At 43.8% G+C, this 17,878-nt stretch overlaps 1 protein-coding gene across 17 annotated transcripts in view; it reads right to left on the reverse strand.

The window, feature by feature from the left end:
- Positions 1-17,878, reverse strand: part of FGGY (FGGY carbohydrate kinase domain containing) — a 400,333-nt gene that overhangs the window by 203,780 nt on the left and 178,675 nt on the right. For 13 of the 17 annotated variants that reach the window (XR_003208181.2, XM_025871735.2, XM_073896658.1 and 10 more), the window contains one exon: positions 846-974. The exons of 1 other annotated variant lie outside the window; for it this stretch is intronic. Coding sequence is in view for 12 of the 16 variants with exons in the window: in XM_025871735.2 (XP_025727520.2) it covers positions 846-974 (129 nt within the window). In the remaining 4 variants the exon portion in view is untranslated. Of the gene's footprint in view, positions 1-845; positions 975-1,118; positions 1,335-1,414; positions 1,529-12,228; positions 12,247-17,878 lie in introns of those variants that run through there. 3 more of the 17 variants (XM_073896660.1, XM_073896661.1, XM_073896659.1) reach the window with 3 other exon arrangements.

A 17,878-nucleotide genomic window follows, 5' to 3' on the forward strand; every position in this document is an offset into this window, starting at 1 on the left:
AAAGAAAGAAAGAAAGAAAGAAAAGAAAAGAAAAGAAAGAAAGAAAAGGAAAGGAAAGGAAAGGAAAAGACAAGAGAAAGAAAGAAAGAAAAAGAAAGAAAGAAAGAAAGAAAGAAAGAAAGAAAGAAAGAAAGAAAGAAAGAAAGAAAGAAAGAAAAGGAAAGGAAAAGAAAAGAAAAAGAAAGAAAGAAAAACAGCACTAAAGATGTAGAGGAGAAGAGAGTCATCACAACTTGACTGTAACCTTGTCTCACTGTCCGCCTACCTATTAAAATTCATGGAAGAGATACATTGGTTTTTGGTTTGGTTTTAAATTCAGTGCTCCCAAGCACCACCTCTAGGACACAGTTAGTGTTCAACAGGTCTTTGAAATAATGAAGACATTTGAATGCCAGATGTGAGAGTTATTTAGGAGATGAAATCAAGACTACACTCAAGTAACTGGATATAGGATAGAAGCCAAAATTATGAAAATAAATCAATTAGTCTCGTCAGGGTTTTGGAGTACCTTCAGAAAAAAACATATAAGTAAATACACCACCACCATACGTGCTAGCTGGAAGTTAACGTATCTTTTTCAAATTTTCAGTAAACCAAAGAACCATCCAGATATTGATTCTTCCCCTGTTATTCTGTATGGAAAAATTAATAAAATTAAAGTCCACATTTGATAAAAAGTTCTATAATTCTATCCAAATGCCTAATTGTAAAAGGGCTTTTTGTTTCTATATCTTGAACCACCAGCCCTTGTTCCCTGCTTTAAAAACAGGAAAGGAGCGTGTTTGGTTCTGAGGACTATTCCATTTGAACCCGGTGTTGCTCATGGACGCGGAGTGCGCGGTTACCTAGGCCTCCCGCGTGGGCATCAATAAGGGAAGCTGCTACGGCAATTCCAGCAGGAAGGCCAAGGTCCTTCGCTGCCTCTGGTGTGAGCCCATGTCCAAGAGAGGCTCCAGGAGGCAGCACTTGGTTTCCTGGGTAGACAGGAGGAAAAACAAACACCTGTCAGTTTGAAAAACACAAAAGCAAACACAGGGTTTTCTTAAGAGAACCTCTCCGCTCCCTCCCCTCTCTTCTGCCTTTTGTCAACATCATGAAGATAAAAACCATGCACCCACCAACAGTCCTTTTGCTCATTTGGTGACTTAGGTGCATGTCCTTGGTTCCTATGGGTCACGCTCTGCGGTCCTTTACAAAATCAAGAGCTCTAAGGCACCTTTCAAATTGGAGAAAGATTCCATTCACGGGAAATTCCAAAAGATATAAACACAGTGGCCTCTTCAAGACGAGGTTAAAATGGTTAAACTGTTCCTAACGCGGCAGCAGCTCTACCAGCATACCTTACACACACACATATGCGCCCACACCCGGTCCCTGATTAATATATATTCCTAAGGAAGTTGAGAACATTTACTTGTGTAGTTGCTTCCTGTCAGAGGATAAGGGAGGGGATTATTTTGTTCCAATATAAAATGTCTTGAAAGTTTTTCTCCGTTGGAAAAGAGAACCCAGTCTAAATCTTGCAAACTTTTACAAGGCTGCTGCTTGCACAACCACAGAAAACAATCTGAATGGTGTTCTTTGGAGTTGTGCAATGCTGCGACCCTGATATTTCAAGTGACCTTGAATTCCTGCAGTCAGTCAGGCCTTCAGTTAAGAATTTATTGATTGTCTTGCTTTGTGTGGGCGCTGTGGTGCTGTAAAAGGCAGTCCTTGCACCCAACCTAGTTAGGGAGATGAGATCAGGACACAGAGAGCCACGAAAATCAGAATACAATGAAGAAATCCATCTGTTCTCAGGTGTTTAGCAGAGGCTGAGTCCTTCCCTTCCCCCTGCCAAGAAATATATAATAAGTATTTCTACATTGCAAGGGGGGGGTGGACCCACATATATGCTCAGACCCTTCTGAGCTCCAAGATTCTAAGATTCTGAATGTGCGGTCAGCAGTTTGCTCAGCACTTCTGGAGGTGGAGGGGAGGGTGGGGGTTGAGGGAAGCAGAAGGTGAGTGGCTCACCGACCTCCTCTAACTAGAAACAAAAAAACCCCTCCACGACACCATTTTTATCCATTTTAGATAATGAGCTTCTTCTATAATTGAATTTGAAAAAAGTCTAGCTAAGAAAAGCAAGCAGAAGACTGAAACCCCTGCAATGTGCTCTGGAGCTTCACCATCCAATATGGTAGCCACTCGGCACGTGCAGACAGAGCACTTGAAATGTGGCTGGAATAATGCAAGAACCTAAATTTTCCACTTAATTTCATTTTAATTCATTTCAATTTAAAAACTGATAATTCAGTTACTGTAAAACTTTTAAGTACGTTTGAAACCACTTTGGGTGCGCAAATCTACATTTTCAATGTTAATTGAGGAAATCTACATCAAAAACTAATGATGTACTGTATGGTGACTAACATAATAAAAAAAGAAATCTAAATATTTACAATGAAAATTTAGTGTCTAAACTGGGGTGTACTAAGTGGCAAATATGCAATAGCTGTCAAAGACTTTATACGAAAAAGTATGGCCAAAAATGAATGTAAAATATCTCATTAATAACTTTTACATCAAATATACGCTGAGATGATGTTTTGGATGTTTTAAGTTATATAAGATACACTGACATTAATTTCACCTATTGCTTTTTCCTTTAATGTGGCTTCTGGAAAGTTTTAAATTATGTATGTGGCTCATATTCCATAGGATAGCCCTGGTCTAGAAGATAAAGTCAAGATGCTCCTATGATGGGCTGGAAAGCAAGGAGAACTTCTCACCTATTCTGAATGCCCAAGCCAGCAGAAACCTGAAGGAGAGCAGTGCCCTTCGCTGGAGACAATCTGTCTCCAGAGACATACGATCTCAAGTATGGCACTACGTCTAGTATCCAGCACGTAAGAGATAGCATTTATCTTTACTGAGCACTTCTGTGCGAGGGACTGTGCTAAGGGCATATGATGCATTTTCTCAGTTGGTTGTCATAACCCCGTGTGAAGGATACTCTAGTGTCCCCATGGCACAGACGGATGGGGAAGGTCAGTTTATACAGGGAAAGTAAATACCCCACAAGTGTTGGAGTACAGGCCATGGATTCCACTGTGATGGACACAGACCTGTGCTCTTATTCATTAAATTACATACGAGTATATCTATTTTAAAAAAATTGTAAGTGAATGAAGAAAACAAGTGAAGTACTTTTCCTTTTTTTAAAGATTTTATTTACTTATTTAGAGAGCGCAGCCACATGTGGGTGGGGGAATGGGCAGGGGGGGAGAGGGAGAGAGAAAGAGAGAGAGAGAGAGAGAGAGAGAAAATCTCCAGCAGACTCCCCATGGGCGGGGCTCGATCCCATGACCCCGAGATCAGGACCCCAGCCAAAATCAAAAGCCTGGATGCTCAACCAACTGAACCACCCAGATGCCCCCAAAGAAGTACTTTTAGAACAAACACTATGCTATGTTTAAAACGGTAGCACCGTTTGGAAATCATGCTCCCTACCTTCAGATTTTTCTTAAAGGGTTAATTTTTATAGGAAGGTAAAAATGTTTCACCTTCATCCCCGAGCTTCACAAACAGAAGGGGTATAATCTTCCTTAACAAAAGATTCCAGACAGGAGGATGAGCAAGATGGGGCACTCTGGGGTGCCTTCTGGGCAGCAGTTGAGACGGGCTTCTGAAGGACTGCAGGTAGATTTCCCAGCACAGGCAGCATCTGGAGCAAAAGCCAAGAAACACGGGAGACGGCCAAAGGGGCTGCGCAAGGAGGAAGAGGAGCTGGGGGTGGAAGGGGCAGATAAGGCTGGAGATGGAAGGGGGACAAGGCACGCACGGCTATCCTGGCGGAGGCGTCCAAACTCCATCATGAAGCTCACTGAGAGCCTCTGGAGAAGCATTACAGCCAGGGTGCGAGGTGGCTGCGTCTGCACTTTTCCAGATTTCTCTGGGAGCACTTGCAGCAGAAGACATCGAGGCTTAGGGAGAACACTTGTGAAGCGATTTTGGTAAGAGAAAAGAGGAGGACCTCCCTCAAGGAATGGGCAAGGGAGATGCAGAAGCAGGCAACGGGAGAGGTTTTGTGAAGCAGGCAGTGAGAGGCCATGGCGGTCACCTGGATACAGGGAGTATGGGAGCTATGGAGACGCCACCGCCTGCATCCCTGTTAAGGACAGCCTGGAGGCCCAGGAAGGGGGGTCAAATCAGCAGACAGCTGCTAGCTGCCAGCACCTTTGGGCCACTGTACCAAGGTGGCCCCTGTCCCCGGGCAGCCCCACCTGATGACTCAGCGTACTGGGAGCAGAAGGACTCTGAGGGATGCCACTTCACTCCAGAGCACTCCTCTGGGCTGGCCAAGGGAGGCGGGGCCGGATTACAGCTCTAATCCTTGCTCTGCCCAATCCTCCTCTCTCCCTCTTCCTATCACAGATGGCAACCCCTAATAATTACCTTGTAGTACCCCCAAATCTGTCTCAGCATCTGCTGCCGGAGAACCCAACTTAGGGCGGTCAGCCAGGCCTTCTCCACAGGCCAGTGGCCCCGGAATGAAAATAAACATGCACAAAGATTCACATCCTCCTTTGAAGTGGAACCACACCTTTCAGGAATAGTCTATCCGGGCCAAAAGCAGGAAGAAGCTTTGTTTATTTCAAGACCAAACAGAAACGGCTTGGCATAAGAGAAGGTGCTCGAAAAGGTAGGAATCGCTGAGAAATCACCCCATCAGATCATGCTTTAAGTTTATTAGCCAGGGGTGCATCTGAGGGACTACAGGAGCTGTCAGAAACAAGCTTTAGTGCGCCTTGACAACTGTTCTGGAATTAATCCTCCTTTCGGCTCTTCCTTGACCATAAAATTAAGTTAATCACAGCATCCATTTTCCCAGACTTAATCAAGACCTCACAGCCTCAGCACTGGCTGTCTTTCCTAGCCTTTGTTCCACCACTCATCCACGCATCTTAAACATTTCAAGAACAGTGGTGGCAACACTGAGGTGCTAGGGTGTAAGTGAAGGAGGCTCACACAGTGGTCTGGTCAAACCAGGGCTCTCAGCCTCTCATCAAGGGCTCGGCAGGTGGAATGTATGTGGTATTCCCAGCGCACAGAGGAGGGACAGTGAGTTGGCCCAGGAGAGTGCAGGAAATCCAGATGAAGGTGACATCTGAGCCCAGTCTGGTAAGATAGGTGGCGGATAGCTGGTTTCAGGGCTAGAATGCTCAGGGGAGATGGATGCCATTAGAACAAAAAGCGGTTCACTGCTGGGAGCCCCAAGGGGCACAGAGTGTTTGAGGCATTCAGTATGTTGGCAAAAGGGGCACCAGGGAGGAGCAGAGAAGTGTGGGCCTCCAGCAGGGCAAGGAGCCCCAACTAAGGCAATGAGGCCCTGCCAGCCAACAGCTTTGAGTACTAAGATTTGTTTTTTAAGAAGATAAACCTGCAGTGGAGAAAGGCTAGAATAGGAAACAGTTTTTATCTGTAAAACTATCAAGCCAACTGAAATGCAAGCTGCAAAACATTATGCCTAGTATGACTTCATTTTAAGAACAACAACAAAGGGCACCTGGGTGGCTCAGATGGTTAAGCGTCTGCCTTCGGCTCAGGTCATGATCCCAGGGTCCTGGGATTGAGTCCCGCTTCAGGCTCCCTGCTCAGCATGAAGCCTGCTTCTCCCTCTCCCACTCCCCCTGCTTGTGTTTCCTCTCTCGCTGTGTCACTCTCTGTCAAATAAATAAAATCTTAAAAAAAAAAAAAAGAACAACAACAAAGAGGGTAGATGGGCTATTTGTAAAAATACATTCCTGGGGGAAAAAGAAAAGAAAACTTTGTTTCTGGATGAAAAAATTATTACTATTTTTTTTTCTTTTTACCAACCTATACTTTCTAAAACTCTTCTACACATTTCTCGTGTAAATTTTTTAAAGGTGTTTCCCCCATAAATCAGGGTAAACAAATTAGGGCACATGTATCCAGAAACATCCCACACAGCCATCAAAATGAATGAGGAAGAATTAAGGTATGAAATTGGAAGGAAGCTCAAGATAAATTTGGTAAACCGTCAAGATACAGAATAGTGTTCAGAGTGTGATCTCATTTGTGAATTTTGTTAAAGTAGACAAAAATACAAGCACCTCTACTTCCAGAAAAGTCCTAGAAAAGTATGCAGAATATTGTTATAGCAGGGATTGGGACCCAGGGTAGGACATTTTTCCCTAAGATTTGTGCTTCCTCTCTACCGTGACCTTACATTTCTTTTGTGATCAAAACAAACTAGCTTAAAGTTAAAATAAAAGCAAAATGAAGTTAAGGAGTATCCTGGGCACTTTTTCCAAACCCTGCTCGTCAGCCTGAAGGCAGGAGAGGTCCAAGGACAGTTCACTTCTTTTCTTGATTTGGCTGGCTTCTGTCCCTATCAACACACTCTCATGTTGGGGTATAAAAAAGTAATCACTCTGAGGGTTTGTGGGCTCATGTCCACTGAATTCCTATTCAGACAGGCAGATGCAGTGTGAGCGGTCAAAAGCTGGAGCCTACAATTATCTGGTGGTTGAAGTCCCTCTTCACAGGCGGGGGCTACTATTACACCAAATCTTTCCCTACCAGTTTTTCAATTATCTATGACTAATGAGCACTTTGGGAACAGTTTCAGACACACACATAATCCTCTTTTCTGACGTCAGCAGCAGAAATTAATGACTGTGTGGATTGCTGGGAGACAGAAAATGCATTATAATGGTCAACAGAACTCTGATCCTCTCCAGGAAGGGGGAGATGGGGGAGGGGCATTGTTATTAACTGGAAGGTTCAGTGTTCTTCTGTATCCCTACAAACAGGAGATGAAACCCAGGGGAAAAGTTGGCTCATGTCCTTGGAAATGTCAGAGAGAGAGACGTTTGGGCACGGGTGGCATGCGACCCTGGTTCCTCTGTGCCTGGCATAGGGGCACTTGTCCCTGCTCAGCTTTGCCAAGGTCAACAGGCCATCCAGACTGGCTGGGATGGCGCTCTCACCTGGCCTTGCCAGCAGTCAAGGCTCTCTGAGTGCTCTGGGACTGAAGCCACTTTCAATCTCGCTTAGGAGTGGGGGAACAGAAAGAGGACTGTACTCATGTACTCTCCAATGAGAGGCTGGTGTTAATCTTAAGTTATCTTTATATACGGTAGTGTATGTAAGGTTGTCGTTTCATGCAGGCATCCTCTGCGCTGGGGTGATTTTACAGGTGGTTACGACCTGTTCCTGACTCTGGCTGAGCTCCGAACTTAGGTGAAGCATGAAAGCTCACCAAACAAGACATAATAGCATCATGTGCATATGGCAGCCAGTAGACTGGCTATTGATACTTTCAACGAATGGACAATATTAGGGGCTTGACCCATACCAAGCACCTAAATTCCTCTACAGAGATCTCCGTTTGGGAGGGTTAGATCAGGGAGCCTTCTGGAACCAAAACTGATACAAGACTGAAGGATATTCTGGTAATTCTTGCTCCTGAATAGGAGTCACAGACATCCAGAACTATTCACTCAATCGGAGAAATTCACAAAAAACTCAAACCTGACATGCTCTGCCATCTGGTGAAAGACAACTTCTGAAACATTAATTTGTTCATTGCCCTTCATTTGCCTCCTAAAAATGACCTCATTTTAACTAGGAATTAAACCTTAAATTATTGACTAAATGTAAAACTTTCTGATGGTATCCTCATCATTCATTATTTATTACAGAAGGGTTTACTGCGTACCTACTATGTGCCAGGCATTGCTGTGATACAGAAAATGCATTAAGGAACAAGATGGAGAAGTGCCTTACCCTCATAGGGCTTTCAGTAGACATAGGATTCTCATCCAATACCTCTTCTGAATTATATCTTGTAAATATTTTATCTTGTAAGCTCTTCTGTGGTGTGGACTGTCATTTACAAATCTTTGTATCTCTGGTCTTATATTCTGACCTACAGGTGGTATTTAATAAACATATCACATAGTTTAAATCAAATTTTAAATGACCCTTACACTATGTTTTGTTTTCTCCCCATGCTCTTCTCTTCCTCTCTCTCCTGCTAAACACAGAATTACTCAAAGATGATTTTATTTATCATTGCATTCAGGTTCCTTCCCCCTAGGACACAGCAGTGTCTAGAACAGTTCTCGGTAATATCCATTCAACTGAATTTATAGTTTCTTTTAAAAAGAGAAGACCATAGACACAGATCAATCAACTTAGACAAATATATTACACACACACACACACACACACACACGATGCTGAGTATCAGCTAGGAAAGAGAAGAGAAACGTGTTTCCTAACATAATCCCACCAGTAACACATCCTCATCTCTCAAACTCAGAGACAATGTAAGGTATCAAGACCTATCTGTATGCCTAGAAAATGGGGACCAGCAGGCCCACGTCTCTCACTTAAGCACCCAGATGCTGTGATGCGGACACATTGTGGACATCACCATCTAGTGGAACGAACAGAGGCTCTTAAATGCTCCTTGGCTGGTCAAGTCTGATTCAAGAAGTGGACAGTGGTGAACTTACAGGTGAAAAGCCACAGGTCTCATTGCTAAGTAGGTCTGAGGAAGGCAGGATGGACAGCAGGCCAAGGCGTCTGGACTTGTTCTGACAGGCAACTGCTAACTATTATATAGGTCAGTGAGCCAAGGAGTGGTGCAGACAACTTGTATTTTAGGAAGATAAATATCACAATGATAATAGTGCCTGTTGATCAAAACCTACACGCTTTCTGGTCATGTTTTTGGCATTTTTCAGTTGCTCTCACCTTTCATGCTAAGCAACAGACCTATGAGGCTGGTATTAGAATCACTGCCTTGCAGCTGTAGAAACAAAATCACAGAAAGGTTATTTAATTTGTCCAGTCACCTATCAGATGAGGGGCACAGTCAGGCTTTCAATCCAGGATTCCCAGATTCCAAAATTGAGGATCTCCCTTCTAGATCATGTAGATTAGAAGGGGCTGATACTGGAGCCAGGAAGAATGATCTCAAGTGTTTGTTGAGTCATGAACAGAAAACGAATGCACTTTCATTTGCAGAGGCTCCCCTGGGGGGTCATGTCCAGGAACAAACCCCTAAGAGCCATGAAATCCCAGCATGCTCAAATCTTCTAGCTCCTTCCTTTACTGCCTTAGGCAGGTTCCAAAAACAGAGACCCTGGATTGTGAATGGTCCATTGTGACCACTGACCTCAGCATATTCCTTTTGCAGGACAGAAAACCAAAGCCAGGGAGGGAGGTGGCTTCTCTGGGGCCACCCTGCTGTGGTGGCAGAAGTCTAGATTGAAGCCGGGGGCCACACTTTTCCACACCCCTGCTGTGGCAATACCAGCCTGTACCCACCCCCAGTTGGGGCAAGAAGCTCACCCAAGCCAGGACTCTAAGTCACAGGGCGAACAAGAGCGTTGGCAAAATCCAGTGGATTCTAGCGGCATAGGCTGCCAATTCTCAACTATTCAGAGCATACAGTGCAGGCTTTTCAGCTTGAAATCATCCACTTTGACACCCACAGTGACCTAATTCTCTAGATAATTGCCAATGCCCTATTTTGCTCTCACCTAGCCTAAGGCCACCTTCAAAAGCCTTTCCTGGGTAGATCATAATTAATCACTTTTTTCCTCTACAACCCCACAGCATGTTTCTTGGAATTACATCATTCTGTTCTACACAATGACTTTTTTTTCTTGTGCCTCGTTCTTCCGTGTTAGATTATAACCACCTTGAGGGTATCGCTCTTGTCACAGGTGTATTTGCCGGAGGCATGCAGTTTAGCAGTTCTGGTCAGGAGATGGGAAGCCTTGTGATGGTGGGCAACTGATTTAATTTCTCTGCTACTATTTCTTCACCTATAAAACAGCTACAATAACTCTATTATATTATTTGAGAATCAAGCAAAGTAATACAAATAAAGCACTTTAAGATGCTGTCTGTCATGGGGCAAATGCTCAATTAATAGGAGATATTATAATGGTTACAACAACTCTGTATTCCTGGTCTCCCTGGTATCGCCTGGCATATAATGGTTACTCAGTTCATTCGGGCTGAGTTTATAAAGCTTGAGGAGAGATCCTTGATGTTACAGCATGTGGAGATATATGCTTTTGGGGTCATGAGAACAAACCACAGAGACTGTGAAAGCTGTTAAAATATTCACAGTGATGGAATTCAGTTTTCCAGCACAAAAAGTGTCCCCCTTGTAGTCATAGCTCCATGGCAAGTCTCCAGAGTGAAAAGTGCAGAAGGTGTTTTCTTTGGAGTTATTTTAAGGACTAAATGTTTGTTTCACGAGGAAAAATGATTATTTTGTCAGGAAAAGTCTTGGCTGTTAAGATGACCAATGCTTTCAAGACCCAGGACAACAGTTTGGACATAGACAGTTCCCCCACTCTGAGAGAAAGACAAATCTGGGAAATAAAAATATTTTAGCTATCATTGTGCTAAAGAAATTAACGTGTTTAAAGCAGTATCCTTCACAGTTTGGGTTGGTTTTATTTTTTCAGAATCTACTAAAGAAGTCACATAAAGAAAAGTGCGACTCACACAGGCATCTCCATTTTTCCTTTAGTCCCAAAGATTCATTAAAAACAAACATTAGAGAGGCACCTGGGTGGCTCAGTTAGTTAAGCGTCTGACTCTTAATTGCAGCTCAGGTCATGATCTCAGGGTGGTGGGATCGAGCCCCACTTAGGGCTCTGTGCTCAGTGGCAAATCTGCTTCAGATTCTCTCTCTCTCTCTCTCTCTCTCCTTCTGCCCCTCCCGTCTGCTTGTGCTCTTTCTCTCAAATAAATAATCTTGAAAAAAAAAAAAAAAAACAAAATCCAAACATTAGAATCAGGATCATTTAACGGAATGTTTTATCACTAAAAAGACAGGAAGGAGATGATCTCAAGATAAGAACATTTACAAAATTAAATACAATATGCTTCTATGACCTAATTTTCTCATCCTATCACATACCCCTTTGTCAGGGGCCAGTGTCGGGTCTCTAGTCTAGACTACTGTTCGCAAACTACTAGTTTACAGAATGCTAACAACCTCCTAACAAGGGGTGAATCTACAGGAGACTGAACCACAAGCTCTCATGTGGAAAAAGTCAGTAGGTCCGGTGTTCACCACACAAGCCAAACATCTGGTGATTTGAAGACATCTGGGGCTTTTCTGTCATGTAGACCAAACATGATTCAGGTAATTGACCAAATTTTTCACTTCCCAACCAGATGTCTTACTTTCATATAAATGAAGCTAATCTCGTACTTTCATGTGCAAATAAGCTAGACATAAATTCACCCCTGGAGGGCAGAATTAATTGCTTATTCTCAATGAATACTAAATTACATATTATTTCTTTTTTTTCCACGACTCTACCTTTGAAAAAGGTTTTCCACTCTTGCTTTAAAAAGCATATATTTCATCTTAGAAATGTTCTGTCTTTTAAAATGTTTGTTCCTCTTTGTGTGTTTTATAGCAAGTCAGTGTGCTGTAATGAAAAGAGTGTGGTCTTAGGAGTCAGGATGAATTGGGTTCTAATTCTGTGCACACCACTCCCCCACCCCCAAGCTTTTAAGGGCCTTGGAAAACGTTACTTAAACTCTCTGAGCTCAGTTTGTTTTGCAGTTATAAATCATCAAACCCATCTATAAGGGACACCATGAAGATTTGAGACCATTTGTTTGTTCCTGTGGTACCCATCAGGCACTCATTCTATGTGCCTGTTACAGAGACAACAGAGAGCCACCATGCTGTCCTCTGGGAGCTGGCAAGACACAGGCAGGTGCTCCAAAGGGCGGCCAGAAAAGTCACATTTCATATGCTGAATGGCAACATATTGTCCAACAAAGGCAATGCCTTTATTCAGAATTTTTAGTAAAAGTATAAGCAACTTCAACTGTGGATAATTTTTAAAGGGAGTATCAAATTTATAAAAAGGAAGGACCTGTCTGAAACCTTTCCTCTTCTTGTACTGCTTTCAAGGACAGACTGGGATTTGCTCTCATCACATTTATTTAAAGAATTCATGTGGTTATCAACGACCCTCCACCTTCTATGCCGTTGTCCTGACAACCAACCATTTACCAGACAGAACATGGAAAGCAGATGACAATGTATCCCTTCAGTCTGGTTTAGTAGGTAAAACTCAACAGTACAGAGACAATATTCAAAAGACCAGGGTCTTTGTGCATGAGATCCTTCAAGGGGAAATAAATGCGTAGATATGAACTTACACAAAGAAGACAGCACTGCACAGAGAACTCAACTAGGCGAGGAGAGGCTGCCATGGGACCTCACTTCTAGTTTAACAGCCCTTGTGGTTCAGTAGCCAGGCTACAATAAACACAGCACAGAAAGACAAAGGGCTAAGTTTGTTGTTGCTACTGTGTTTATCCTGAGATGTTAGATTCTTTTATCACTAAAGCCCAGAAACACCTCAAATATATAAAGAAATGAAATGTGGCAATCATTTTTTAAACTTTCTTCCAAGGACCAGATTTTTTTTTCCCCAAAAGGAATCTTTCACAGAACCCTAGACTATAAATCTGATCTAGTTCAAGGAGAGAAGGGAATGTTCAAGAGTGATGAGCCCTAGCGCTGACACTTGAGGAACATCGAGATATAAGGGGCTGAGGAACAGAGGTTTGAATCTAAAACTTAACCTATGGCAGAGACAGCCAATCTGGAGACATGAAAAAGGAGAGGAATGGGAGTCTGGAGCTGTAATACTAAGCCCCTCCTCTTAGGCTTTCCTGTAATGAAGGAGCTGAAGAAGCGGAAAGTGTCCACTATTTAATCACAGAGACAATGACCTCACCCTGGGTGAAGGAGGACGGCTGGCACTGCAGCATCCAAGGAAAGGAATGGAATTTGCCAGGTTGGCATTTAGCCAAAACGTTAGAGTAAAATCCCTGAAGCCCTCACCCACATTGCCATGGGAATTCAGCAGGGGAAGATTCCAAAACTGATGCTCTCACTTAATGTCATTTAAATCTCCAACTATGTCATCCAATGTGTATGTTATACAATGCAGGAGGCTCATGCAGACTGTGGGGAAAACGCTCCAGTGCTAAGAAGATGGAAGCTTCAAGCTTTGTCAATGAAATAGAATCTGTTTCTCCAGTTTTTAAGTTTCTCATTCTTTGGACACAAGACCCACAAGAATGAAGGACCTTAGGCAAAATGGAAAAGGAAGGCTGGCCCAAAGCCCAGAAGTGTCCCCAGCCATCAAATCCCTTCACAGTGGCCAGAGAGGCTGCTTCCAGAGGGAGCACTGAGGGCAGAGAGAGGGAGATCCAAGCTCCAACAGGCTTCAGTGCATGGAGCTGAGAGGAGAGACAGATAAACTGTGCAGGACTCCACCCTTTGGCACTGTCTTCCCCAGGGAAAGACTTTGGGATTATACAGCCTCTGGAAGGTGATCAAGGGTGGACATCCATGGAGAGGGGCACCCAAGAGGCCAGTCCACTGGGCCCTCGTCTGTATGATCAGAATTGATTTTTTTTTTAAATCAAAAATCGAGATCATGAAGCTATTATTCAATGTGGTTTTCCTTCAGTTTACAAAGACAATACAACTTCATTATAGACAATTCAAACAGTACAAAAAGACAGGAGAAAAGACCCTCCCCTTAATTTTCCTCCTCCCAGAGATAACTACAACTGAAATGTTAGAAACTATTAGAGACCACCATTGAAAAATATGAAGATACACACATATTTAATTGTAAATAAAAGGGATAATATAAGTATGCAATTTTATATTCTGCCTCTTGAACTCAATAGTATTTCATAGACATCTTTCCTCACCAATTAGTACATTCTTCTTGAAAATGCATCATATTCTGTAATTTGAATGTACCCATTATTTAACCAATCCCTTAGTACTAGACACTTAGTATGTTTGTCAAATTAAAAACACATCCAGACTTAGTAAGAAAAGGCTTAGTAAGGATTACTATAAGGAGGTAAAGGGGTTTTGCAGCTGGGGAGAGAGAATACAGAGAATGTTGTGACCACAAGATCGGCAACTGTCTCAGGAGTTAGACAAAATGGGTCTTTCTTTTACATAGTGGAATAAACAAGGTGAGAAAGAATGTAGGGAAATGGGGTAAAAGAGTGGTGTGACTTGAAAGTAGATCAGAGAGTGTTTTACTCTGAGGTAAGTATATTTTGAGGGAGGAACCTGTGATAGTTAATTTTATGTATCACCTTGTCTGGAAGTTTGGATCTGTAAGCTACAATTCTGTCCCAAATATTTTGTCAAACATTATTCTGGATGTTTCTGCAAGGGTGTTTTAGATGAGATTAACACTTAAATCAATAGACTGAGTAAAGCAGATTGCTCTCTGTAATGTGGGTGGGCCTCATCTAATCAGTTGAAGGCCCGAGTAGAACAAAAAGGTTGACACCTCTCCCTAGCCTAGGTCTCCTCAGTAAGAGAAAATCCTTTCTGCCTGACGGACTTCTTCTTTTTTTTCAAGATTTATTTATTTATTTGACACAGAGAGAGAGAGACAGAGAGAGAAAGTGTGCATGGCACGGGGCGGGGCAGGGGCAGAGGGAGAGGGAGACAGAATCCTAAGCAGACTCCACGGGGAGCCTGATGCCAGGCTCGCTGTTACAACCCTGAGATCATGACTGAACTGAAACCAAGAGTTGGATGCTTAACCAACTGCACCACCCAGGCGCCCTGTGCCTGACAACCTTCAGTTTGGTATATGGGTTTTATCCTGCTTTGCGACTTGAACTGAAACATCAGCTCTTCCTGGGTCTCTAGCTTGCCAACTCACCCTAGAGATCTTGAGGCTTGCCAGCCTCCACACACTTATGAGTGAATTCACTGTAGGGTACGTGTGCACACAATACATGTGTGAATGCACAAGTGCGTGCACGCAGGCATGCACACACACACACACGGGCTGTTTCTCTGGAGAGCCCTGACTAGTGTAGGACTCTTAAGGAGGGCTGTATCCTGGCCCAGGGTGAGGATGGGGCAAAGTTTAGGGCCCAGGTGGAAGGAGAGAATCCTAACCAATGTTTGGTTAACGAGCATTTTGTTCCAATTGATCAGTGAGGACACGCAGGTCAGCTAATCATTCATAAGACAGAGAAAGGGAATTTGGAGGGTCTCTGTCTGGTCTTGTCCTAAGTAAACAAGGGAGGTATTCAGGAGTCTTATCAAAGTCAAATAGGAAAGAGTAATTCTTTGCTATAGGCCATCTCTGGAGCACCAGGCGTGGCGGCATTTATTAACCTTCACGATTTTCTAGGAGCACAGGACTTAGGGAAAACCCAACACTGTCATTTAATTATTCTTACTATAAATAATACTGTAAAGAACATCATTGAACATGCATGCTTGACACATGGCATCATGGCTTTTTTGAGGAACTTAGGAATGGCACTTCTGTTAGCCTTCACCTAACAGGGGAAGCCATAAATAAACAGGTGCCTGATATCCTCTGGCCCAGTAGCTCACATCCTCAAGGAACTAGAAAAACAAGGCAAAGTATAAATGATTTTCTCTAGCCTGAAAAATCAAATCTGAAACAACCTGAATCTCCTTCCTTCGATGGATGCTCTCCCAGTTTCCCTGCTGCGTGAGACAGAATAATACTAGCCTAAGTGTTGAATTTTGGAACGCTCAGGTTCAAATCCACTCCAACATTTACCACCCCTAAAACTTTGGGTTATGTCACTGCTCTATTTCTCCTTGTCTAAGATGGGAAGAATAGTACAGAAAAGAAATGCTAGAAAAATGAATGACATGATGGACGTGAGAGAGCCCAGCACACTGCACGGCCCTTAACTGATTTCCCGTAAATATGTTACTTTCCTCTCCCCCCCCCCATATAAAGGAAGTTATATAGAAGACATCATGATACAAGGGAAGGGGGCTATTTTGTACTAAGCGCTAGCTGTGATCTACGCAAGGTGTGACACCCTACTTTACAGCTCTTACCTCACTGAAACTCATAAATCCTGTGAGGGAAGGGCAGCCATCCCCATCCTGCAGATAAAGACATCCAAACACAAGATGGACTTGTAACTTGTCTGAATCCCACCTTCCAGGAAACATCAGGATTGGACTTAAGATGGCAGTTGCTCTGATTAGAAAGCACACTTCTTCTCTGTCAGCCAAACGAGTGAAAACACTCCCCTCGCAAGGCCCAGGTAAGAGCTCTTAGTTCTACCCACTCCTTCTGGGAAAACTACCCTGTCCTAAACGTGGCACTTGCAAATTCCCTCGCTATGGTTCTGCTTGGTAACCTGCAGCCTCCCTCTGCAATGCAAGGCTGGTACTGCTTTCCCCTGGGCCTAGAGCCAGTGACCCAGACCTAGAACCAGTGGACTACCCAGCAGAGGCTGCAGGATTCCACTGTCTTCCCCGCCCCTTGCAGTTCCTCTTGGGAACAATTGCAGGAGCATGCAAAAGAGGCCGAAGAGAAACCAGCACCACCAGGCCTAAATAATTCACAAAATGAATGCAGAGCACAGCTGACTTCCAAAGCGTGGATAACCTCCTGAACTAAAGACAGCCAAGTGGAGCCTCTGGGCTTTCACTATTCTTACCCCGAGGTGAATGGGAAGGGAAGAGATAAGGACAGAGGTAAGGACAGAACCATCACTGATTCGATGCCTGGGGGCAGCTATTGGCATCTCCGTTTCTCAGCAGAGGAAACTGAAGCACGGAGCCTCGCTAAGCACTGCAGGTGGGAATTGATCCCAGCTGCCTGGCTCTAAATCCCACTCTAGGGTATCGCCCTTCCTAGTTCTTAACTTAAATGTTTGGTCAAAACCAAATAAAACCTCAAGGGCTTCAAAAAGAAAAGGAAGAATGAAAAAGGCATGAACGTTCCTGTCGCCAACTCTGCAGTTCTTATCCCTGTCCTGTTCCCTCATTTCTCACCCGCTGCATTAAGCCAGCTTATCAAAGTGGGTTCCCCAACAGGCAGTGTGAACAGCTCCTGGAAGAATGTAGCAAAAGCGCAGGTGCAGGCTCCACCCTAGACCCACTGAGGCAGAAACTCAGCGGGGCTGGGGGAGGGGGGCCGGCAGTCACCCCTCAGGCAGTTTTGATGAGAACCCCTGCATTATCACCGGGTCCCCATCCCCGACTTCTGGTCAATGGTTATGAAGGAAGACTCTAGAATCCTTATTGGTTTTTTTTTTTAAAAACTCCCTGGTGATCCTGATGCCCAAGGAGATGCAAGCACAGACTCCTCCCAAAAGAAATGCTTTTACAATTAGACCCTTTAAGGGCATTATGTACTAATGTGAAACCTTTACAACTGCCCCTGAGGTTTAAGCGATGGCTTCTTCCACAAGTAGCTGAATGACCTTGGGCAAGTTACTCTCCGGCCTTCTCCCCCTTTGTAAAATAGAGTTCATAAACACATACTTCAGAGTGTGAAAATAAAAACGATTACGCGACAGCAAGTTAAGTGGGGGCGATTTTTATTAATCACCTGATAAGAATGAAGCAAAAATAACCCATGTAAAAGAACCTCTATTATATCAAACGGAAGGAGTTGGCTGCACAGGAGGGAGACCCTTTGGCATCTGCGAACCTTTCCAGTTCGCTTGGGGTCCCGCAAGGCATGAGACTCTCTCCGGCAGAGAAATGTGACATCCTCTAATTATGCTGCCTTGCACAAATCAAAAATGAACCTGGAAGGATGTGGAAGGGAAAACGGGGTGCAGTGTGAGAGTATTCAGAAACAATGTGAAGACAGAAACAGCGCGGTGCCAATGGAGCTGGAGGTATGAACAGGAAACCCACACTTCTGGGAAGGCTGAGCCATCTGACACAGGGGACAAAGGTGCACAGCGAGGGGCTTGCTGTCTGGCCTTCCCAAAACTGAGCTGTACCGCATGTGCA

This window comes from Callorhinus ursinus, unplaced genomic scaffold, assembly GCF_003265705.2.
Source record: "Callorhinus ursinus isolate GAN/ISIS: 27379988/994484 unplaced genomic scaffold, GSC_fseal_2.0 scaffold9, whole genome shotgun sequence".
NCBI lineage: Eukaryota > Metazoa > Chordata > Mammalia > Carnivora > Otariidae > Callorhinus > Callorhinus ursinus.